At 39.5% G+C, this 9963-nt stretch overlaps 1 protein-coding gene across 1 annotated transcript; it reads left to right on the top strand.

Moving 5' to 3' along the window:
* The first annotated feature begins 8874 nt into the window (after nt 1-8874).
* LOC107640715 (uncharacterized) lies at nt 8875-9683 on the top strand. Its single transcript, XM_016344217.1, has 2 exons — nt 8875-9233; nt 9383-9683. Exons 1-2 carry the CDS (start codon nt 8875-8877, stop codon nt 9681-9683), a joined length of 660 nt encoding a protein of 219 aa, XP_016199703.1.
* Nucleotides 9684-9963: the final 280 nt, after the last annotated feature.

Below are 9963 nucleotides of genomic sequence, written 5' to 3'. Positions count from 1 at the left end.
ATTGATTCGTTGAGGAGGGTAAAATCTTGCTAAGAATTTGTTCACCACGTCTTCCCAAGTTGTCAAGCTTTCCCTTGGGAAAGATTCCAGCCACTTTACTGCTTTGTCCCTAAGTGAGAATGGAAACAAGAGCAGTCTATAGGTGTCAGGATGAACACCATTAGACTTCACTGTGTCACATATTCTCAGGAAGGTGGTCAAATGTTGATTGGGGTCTTCTTGAACACCTCCTCCAAACGAACAGTTGTTCTGAACAAGGGTAATGACCTGTGGTTTAAGTTCAAAGTTGTTGGCATGGACTGTTGGCTTTTTGATGCTACTTCAACAATTGCCTGGGTTTGGATTGATGTAAGAGCCCAAAACTCTTCTATCCTCCCCAGCATGATTTGCTCTACCTCCTCCTCCATGGTTGTGATCTTCTTCTTCATGATGGTTTTCCATGTTGTCTTCCATGTTTGGTTCAAAGAATTCCTCTTCTTCCTCAGCACCAACCACTTTCTTTCCTCTTGCCTCCCTCCTTAATCTAAGCAAGGTCCTCTCAGGTTCAGAATCGAAGGAAGTTGAAGCCCCGCTTCTTCACCCTGTCATACAACCATCAAGTGCAAGCAAGAAAAGATAGGTGCAGAAAGTATTTGTGTCAGAATTACTGTTTGTTGTGGGTGATGCAATATATCAAACAGTTAGTGGGTTAGCAAACAGAATTGAAATTAACAAAAAAAACAAAAGAGTAGAGGGGGAAAGGAAGAAGTTTAACTAAAACAGAAAGTAAATCACTCAAACAGAAAATGAAATTCACAAAATAAAAATGCTCAATCTAGTGATCTTCCAATTTAATCATTGTTGATGCACAATCAATCCCTGGCAACGGCGCCATAAACTTGATGCACGGAAAACTTGTCTCGCAACAAATCTCCCTTCGGCAAGTGTACCGAATTTGTCGTAAAGTAAAAACTCACAATAGAGTGAGGTCGAATCCCACAGGGATTGATTGATCAAGCAACTTTAATTAGAAGAATGTTCTAGTTGAGCGAATCCAGAATTTAGGTTGAGAGTTGCAGAAAATAAAATAGCGGGAATGTAAATAACAGAAAATTAAAAGCTAGAATTAAAGGACTGGAAGTAAATGACTGAAAATAAATTGCAGAATTGTAAATGGGAATGGGGGATTTGCTCATAAAAGTAAATGGCAAAAATTAAAGAGGATGGGTAAGATCAGAGATACGGAGTTCATTGGGCTTAGGAGATGTTGCAATTCTTCGGATCAAGTTCATTTTCATCTCTTTCTCAATCAATGCACTCATTGATCTCCTTGGCAATCTTAATTGATTGAATTACAATTTCTTGCAATTCAATCTCTCAAGTCTTGATCAATAGCCAATTCCTTGGTCAATTGCTCATGAGAAGAGATGAAGTATGGTCACTGATTATACCACATGAATTTCCCAAATCAAGTATTGAGAGGGTTATAGTCACATACCCATCCAAACCCAATTTGGTCCAGCATGAGAAAGAATTTCTTGCTTGATCTCTTCATTCCTCTTTCAAGTTTCAAAAGAGATCCAAGTTTGAATAGCTTCTTTTCCAAGATAACTACTCAATTGGATGAAGATCGAAAGCTTTCAAGTAAAATCAAGAGAAAAGATAGAAGAAGAATAATGAAAATTAGTATTGATCCATCAAATTACGATAGAGCTCCCTAACCCAATGAAAGGGGTTTAGTAGTTCATAGCTCTTGAAAATGAAAACAAAGATGGAGAATACATCATAAAACTAGAAAATCCAGAGAAAGTAAAATACAGAGAGTAGTTCTCTTTTTCCAACCTCCAGAACTTTTTTTAACAATTCAAAGCTACTCCTATATATACTACTTCTCTCAGCTTCTAGTTGGCTCTTCAAGTCTTGGGCCTTTGGATCTTGAGTTTGAAGCAGTTCTCTTCTTCATTTGGGCTTGGCTTTACTTGCAGAGAGAAAATGTGAAGTGCGCAGAGACTTTAGCTCAGGACGTTAGGGGTGTTAACGTTTAGTGAAAATATGAGTTCGAGAACGTTAGTGACAATCAACTTTCTCACTAACGTTACTAAGTAAAAGCCACGTTAACTTCAACGTTAGTGGCATAAACGTTGCCACTAACGTTGCCTCTAAGTCCTTCGCACACGTTATTGAGACTTAACATTTCCAATAACTTTGAAAAGCCCCCTTTGTTCCTACGTTAGAGCCCACGTTAACTTAGTTAACGTGGCTCTTTAACGTCGGCTTGCCATCCTTCGAGAACGTTAGTGACAATGTTGAGTGTCACTAAGGTTGGTCATTCTTTCACTCATCAACGTTAGCTTTCATGTTAACTAAGTTAACGTGGAAGTTAATGTGGCCCCTTGGGGGGTTGTGTGGTTGCTTCCAACGTTAGTGACAATGTTGGATGTCACTAACGTTGTCGACCACTCTTGCTTCTTACGTTAGCTCCCACGTTAACCAAGTTAACGTGGGAGTTAACGTGATATGTTTCTCCTTAGGCCAACGTTAGTGACAATGTTGAATGTCACTAACGTTGGCGTTTCTCCCCCTTTCTAACGTTAGAGGCCACGTTAACTAAGTTAACGTGGACTCTAACGTGGCCACTTATGAGCATTTGCCAATGTTAGTGACAATGTTAAGTGTCACTAACATTGGCTCAACTTCCCTTCTCCACATTAGAGTTCACGTTAACTTAGTTAACGTGACTCTTAACGTGGTCAATGATGGCTTCGAGAGCGTTATTGGCAATCACTTTTCCCATTAACTTTGCAAGTTACCTCCCATTCCTTGCTTCCTTTAGTCCTAAAATCAAGCAATAGAGTGCATCAAAGTTCTAGTCCAAGTCATGGGTAATGCAACATACAATTTGTCACTAAACTTATGCAAAATCCTCATGAAATAATGTAAAATGCACAATGTATGCTTGAATCAAGGTGTAAGTGAATATCTACCCAAAAGTAGCTTATTTCCTAAGGAAATGCATGAAACTAATCTAAAAACAGTAAAGAAAAGGTTAGTTAAACTGGCCAAGATGCCCTGGCATCACCTCTCAGGACCAAGAGGTCCCACAGAAGCTCCACCTACCCGACCTTCTTCTTCCTTATTGATCATATTTGCTTGAGGATGAGCAAAACTCTTAAGTTTGGTGTTGAAAAAGCTTTGCTTTGTAACTTCTACCACTCTTAATTATAGAAGAAGAGGATGGAGCAAACTAGAGAGCATGCACATAAACTTGTGCAGCTGCCTCAACAAAGACAAAGAAGTGACATAGAAGAGATCAAGCATTAAACGGGATCCTCAAGGAGGAGCACTGGCCACCATCATTCAGGTGGATTCATTCTCTTTTACTCCTTTTCTGTTATTTTTCCATTTTCTATCTGTTTATCTATTTTCTTGTCCTAGTTGCATGATCATTTGCATTGATGTCTTAAAAAGTTGTAAAATGTTCCATATATCTCTCAACTTGCTTAAATAAAAACTTTTTTATCTGAAAAGAATTGAGAGATGCATGAATTTTAAGTTTAAAAAAAGATTAGTTTAATTAGTTTGATGTGGTGTCAATTGCTTTTGTTTTCTGAATGTATGATTAAACAGTGTATATTTGAAGTTGAAATTTATGAATGTTGGCTCTTGAAAGAATAAGGAAAAGGGAAAAATATTATTGATTATCTGAAAATTGATTCTTGAAGCAAGAAAAAGCAGCAAAAAGCAAAAGAAAAAGCATGTTGCAAAAGAAAATAAAATTTATATGCATGCAAGAAAGAAAAAAATGGCGAAAAAAAAGAGAAAGAAAAAAATAAAAAGCAAAAAAATCCGTTACTGCCCAAAAATGCAGGATAAGGAGGGCAGATTGAAAAAGCCAGTAACCCTTTAAACCAAAAGGCAAGGGTAAAAGGACCCAAGGCTTTGAGCATCAGTGGTTAGGAGGGCCAAAAGGAATAAAATCCTGGCCTAAGCGGCTAAACTAAGATGTCCCTAACTATGTGCTTGTAGCGTGAAGGTGTCAAGTGAAAAGTTTGAGACTGAGCGGTTAAAGTCGTGGTCCAAAGAAAAAAGACTGTGCTTAAGAACTCTGGACACCTCTATCTGGGGACTCTAGCAAAGCTGAGTAACCATCTGAAAAGGTTCACCTAGTTAAAGTGTCTGTGGGATGAATATATCAGGTGGTAATACTGGAAAACAGAGTGCTTAGGGTCATGGGCAAGGCTCAGAAAGCTATGTTCAAGAATCAAAATAAGCCTAACTAGGAAAGTTAATAATATCATCTAGATTCTAAGTTCCTAAGCATGCAAACAGCTTTGAGTTTGAATGGATAGTGAGATGCCAAAACTATTCAAAAGCAAAAAGATACTAAGTCCTGCTCATCTGATTTTAACTAAGCTTCATTTGAAGCTTAGAAATTTATTATATCTTAATTTTATTTTTATCCTTCTGTGTTTTTAGTTGCTTAGGGACAAGCAACAATTTAAGTTTTGTGTTGTGATGAGCGGATATTTTATACGCTTTTTGGCATCACTTTCATATAGTTTTTAGTAGTTTTTATTTAGTTTTTATTATGTTTTTATAGGTTTTAGTGTTAAATTCACATTTTTGGTTTTTACTATGAGTTTTTGTGTTTTTGGACAATTTCAGGTATTTTCTGGCCGAAATTGATGAGCTAGAGCAGAAGTCTAATTCAGAGACAGAGAAAGCACTGCAGATGCTGTCCAGATATGACTTGCCTACATTCGAAAGAGCTTTTCTGGAGCTACAGAAGTCCAAATGGAGCGCTCTCAATGGCTATGGGAAACTGACTTCCAAAGCTTTCCAAAAATATATAATAGTTCATACTTTGCTTTAGATTATAGGGCCCAAAACTGGCGCCATCGCCAGCTTCCTACCCCTTTCCTGGCGTCCAACGCCCAAAGACCAGAGCCCAGCATCCAAAGGCCCAGAGAGGACCCCTTAGCTGGCGTTCCACATCCCGAAGACCTCAGAGCACCTGGATCTCATAAAACTCAGCCGAAACACTCACTAAGTGGGCCTCAGAAGTGGATTTTAGCACTAAATATACTGTTTTACCCTTAATAGTCATTTGTTTAGTATTTAAAGGATTTTATCTAAACATCAATTTTCTCATTATACACGTTTTTCCATTGTTTTTACTTTCATTATGAGTTTCTAAACCTCCTAGGTTGAGGGAGGAACTCTATTGAGTCCTATGAATTAATAAAAGTACTATTGTTTCTTCTTCTATCCGTGTTGAGCAGGATGACCTGACAAATTAGCTCTGTTCATCACATTAAGACAAACGTGCCTGACAAACCGCATTTACTTGGGTTCGTGTGAGTACCTGGAAGAAAAGCACGAGCCAATAGCTATGTTTATTCATCTCTCAGACAGTTAATCCAAAATTTCGTTGGGCACTTCTCGAGACACCAGTTCAGCCAATCTATGGGAAGATTAAGGTCTCTGTGGTATAGGCTAGAATCCAAAAGAAGAAGCGTTCTCTGATCCGGAAGATCTGACCAAGCTGGTGGCATTTTGTGTAGGATCGCCAAGAGAATGGACTACTATGCGCTTCACCCTTCGTCAGATTGAGTAACCACGGCCAATGGCCATGGTTGTGTTCAACATGTAGTAGAGGAGATCAATGACCACGAGCAATGGCTTTGATCACTTACAGCCTGCCATAGAAGAAGATCATTCACAAGCAAAAAATACAGTAGTACCAGAGTTACTTCAGAAAGACAAAGCAACTCCAACTCTCAAGTCTATTCTTATTACTGATTGCCCTTGTCTCAATCCAATTGAATTTATTTACAAATACAAATTATGAATAGTTTTCTCTAATCCATCAACCTTCTGATTCCGCCTGACTAAGACCTGCAAGACAACAATAGCTTGCTTCAAGCCACAATCCTCGTGGGATCGACCTTAACTCAGTCAGGTATTATTTGGACGACCCAGTGCACTTGCTGGTACTGCTGCTGTTGTACGAAATAGTATGGATTTTACGAAATGAGTGAAGCTCCAGAACCTCTATGATGGTATCTCTATAAAAGCAAGAAAGGCACTGGATTTTTTCTCAGGAGGGTCACTTCAAATGATGAAAACTCCAGAGGAGGCACATGATCTCATTAACATGGTGGCTAACAACCAGTACTTCTACACCTCAGAAAAACAAGCAACTCCAAAGAGTGGCGTATATGAGCTCAAGGGTGTGAATGCTATCCTAACCCAGAACAAGTTAATGCATCAACAAATCCAGCAGTAGATGAAAATGATGGCAAAAAGGATGGATGGACTTCAATTAGCTGCAATTAGCACAACAAGCCAAGCTTCAAATGCATGGGGTCAAAATGAAGAAAGCTTTGAGGCATACAAAAATGAGTAGCATCCTGAGCAAGTCTAATATATGCACAACACAAACTCTTTCCACAATGATTTCCATGGGGACACATACAATTACTCATGGAGAAACCATCCCAACTTGAGGTGGGGAGACAATCAGAACCAATGGCAGAAGAATTCCAATCCCAATAACCTTCAAAACACAAGTAACCAAAACCATCACACCCTTAACAACAATCCATATAGAATACCACAAAATAACTCTTCCACATCCACATTCTACCCACAAAATAACTCTTCAAATAACCCAACCAATGTCCATCAACAACTAACATCTCATACACAACCCCAGCCACATAAAGAGTCTCAAAGAATCTCGAATCTAGAGATGATGATGGAAAATCTCATGAAGAACCAAGAGATGGCAAGCAAGAACTATGAAGCATCAATGAGAAACCTTGAGAAACAAATAGGGCAGCTTTCTAAGCAACCTACTGAGAGGCCAATTAATGCCTTCCCAAGTGATACCATCCCAAATCCAAAGGAGGAGTGCAAAGTTATACAACTGAGGAGTGGTAAAACATTGGAAAAAGGGAACAAGGACGCCAACAAGGAAGAGACTGATATTGAGGAAAATGATAAGGTAGATCACAAGAAGGACAATAAACCACAAGCTCCAAGGAAAGGAAAGTAAGTCTGAGAGCCACAAACACAAGAGAAAAAAGAGGAAGTGAAGCCATATGTTTCTCAACTACCTTACCCTTAGAGATTGCACAAGGAGATGAAGGATCAACAATTCCCTAAGTTCTTAGAGATTTTCCGAAAATTGGAGATCAACATTCCACTAGCTGAAGCCTTGGAACAAATGTCAGTTTATGCAAAGTTTCTCAAAGAAATCATCACCAAAAAGAGGAGCTGAAAGGAGAAGGAAACTGTGATCCTCACCTAGGAATGTAGTGCTGTAATCCAAAAAGGGTTTCCACGCAAACTCAAGGATCCAGGGAGTTTCCTCATATCATGTACCATTGAGAATATGATAATAGAGAGAGCTCTCTGTGACCTGGGTGCCAGCATAAATCTTATGCCCCTATCCATGATGAAAAAGTTGCTCAAAGAAGAGGTGAAGCCCACAAGGATGTCACTATAGCTTGCTGATAGATCTATTGGTGAATGTTGGAGAGTTCATTTTCCCTGCTGACTTTGTGATCTTAGATATGAAAGAGGAAGAAAATAACTCAATTATCCTGGGAAGACCTTTTCTAGCCACAGCAAGAGCCATCATTGATGTAGAGAAAGGTGAAATGGTTCTCAGGATACATAATGAGCAAATGGTCATCAATGTCATCAAGGCAATGCAATACCCCCTGAGAAAGAGAACCATATGAGAGTGGAAATGATAGAAATGTTGGTAGAAGAAGTGCTTGAGACAAACCATCTTGAAGAACAAGAAGAAGAAACTCAATAGATTCAAGTTGAGGAGGCAAAAGGGAAGCAAGTGGTTGGAAGCTCACTTGATGGAAAGAAACAGGAGTTGCCAAAGCAAGAACTGAAGCCTTTACCCCTTCATCTCAAATATGCATTCCTTGGTAGGGAGGAAACTCTCCCAGTAATCATCAAGGCTTCTTTGAGCACACAAGATGAAGAAAACCTACTTGAGGTGTTGAAGACTCACAAAAGTGCTCTAGGGTGGACAATTGATAACATCAATGACATAAGCCCTGTAATTTGCATGCATAAAATCCTGCTAGAGGAGGACTCACGGCTAGTGGTGCAACCTGAAAGGAGGCTCAATCCAATCACAAAAGAAGTGGTTCAAAAGGAGGTGATGAAGTTATGGAATGATGGAATCATATATCCCATTTTTGATAGCTCTTGGGTGAGTCCAGTTCAGGTGGTAGCAAAAAAGGGAGGCATCATTGTTATCTTCAATGAAAAAAATGAACTCATCCCTATAAGGGTAGTAACTGGGTGGAGGATATGCATTGACTATATACGATTGAATGAAGCCACAAGGAAGGATCATTTCCCTCTTTCCTTCATTGATCAGATGCTGGAAAGGCTGGCTGGTCATGCTTATTATTGCTTCTTGGATGGGTATTCTGGGTACAATCAGATAGTGGTGGATTCCAAGGACCAAGAGAAGAAGTTTCTCACTGAAGCCAAGCAATTCTTGTGGGATGAACCCTTTTTATTCAAGAGACGTCCAAATGGGATGATCAGAAGGTGTGTACCAGAAAGTGAGATGAGAAATATCCTATTGCACTATCACAGTTCAGGTTATGGTGGACATTTTGGGTTCGAAAGAACAGTTGTCAAAGTTCTTCAAAGTGGCTTGTATTGGCCATCTATATTCAAAGATGCCCGGGAATTTGTAAATCAATGTGATGAATGCCAAAGAGCAGAGAACCTAACAAAGAGAAATGAAATGCCTCAGAACTTTATCTTGGAGGTAGAGTTGTTGACATATGGGGCATAGATTTCATGGGACCCTTTCCCCCGTCATACTCATTCAAGTACATATTGGTAGCAATGGAATATGTCTCCAAATGGGTGGATGCCATAGCAACAACTACATGTGATGCACAAATTGTTCTCCAATTCCTCAAGAAGTATATCTTCACCAGATTCAGAGTGCCTAAAGGTCTCATTAATGATGGTGGTAGTCACTTTTGCAACAAGCAAATGAACACCTTGCTCCATAAATATGGAGTAACTCACAAAGTAGCTACACCATACCACCCTCCGACCAATGGCCAGGCTGAATTGGCAAACAGAGAACTGAAAAAGATTCTAGAAAAAACAGTGGGAGCAACAAGGAAAGACTGGGCAAGGAAGCTAGATGATGCCCTGTGGGCATATAGAACTGCATTCAAAACTCCCATCGAGAGGTCACCATTTTAGCTACTTTATGGCAAAGCCTGCCACCTCCCAGTGGAGCTCGAGCACAAGCCTTTTTGGCTGCCAAGCTCCTCAATCTCGATTCTCAAATAGCAGGAGAAAAGAGATTACTACAGCTCAATGAATTGAATGAATTTAGACTGGAAGCTTATGATAATGCTAAGATCTACAAGGACAGGACCAAAAGATGGCATGACAAGAAAATTTCAAAAAGAGATTTTAAGCCAGGGCAACAAGTGCTAGTGTATAATTCTAGACTCAAGATCTTCCCCGGCAAACTCAAGTCTAAATGGACCAGTCCTTATGTGGTGACTATGGTCTCCCCACATGGAAATCTTGAACTCCTGAATGAAGCTTCAAAGGATACATTCACAATAAACAGTCACAGGGTGAAGCACTACCTGGGAGGACCATGGAACAAGGAGGAGGAGCATTCATGAGCTGACTTGAATAAGAAGGAAAGACGTCCAGCTAATAACGATAAAAGAGCGCTTGTTGGGAGGCAACCCAACCAGAGGTAATTTTCTTTTCTTAGTTGATTCAATAAGAGAGTTAAGTGGATTTTCCTGTATTGCAAGGAGTTAAGTTTGGTCTTGCACACCAAAGTGAAGTCATAGGTGAAAAATTCAAGGGTGAATGTGTGATGCTAAGTTTGGTGTTCCACCATAGATTTCATGAAAACACATTGCAACCCTCCAAATAGCATGACTAGTCACTAAC

This window comes from Arachis ipaensis, chromosome B5 (genome assembly GCF_059453495.1).
Source record: "Arachis ipaensis isolate K30076 ecotype BB chromosome B5, ASM5945349v1, whole genome shotgun sequence".
NCBI lineage: Eukaryota > Viridiplantae > Streptophyta > Magnoliopsida > Fabales > Fabaceae > Arachis > Arachis ipaensis.
This window is presented reverse-complemented; position numbering and strand designations above follow the sequence as displayed.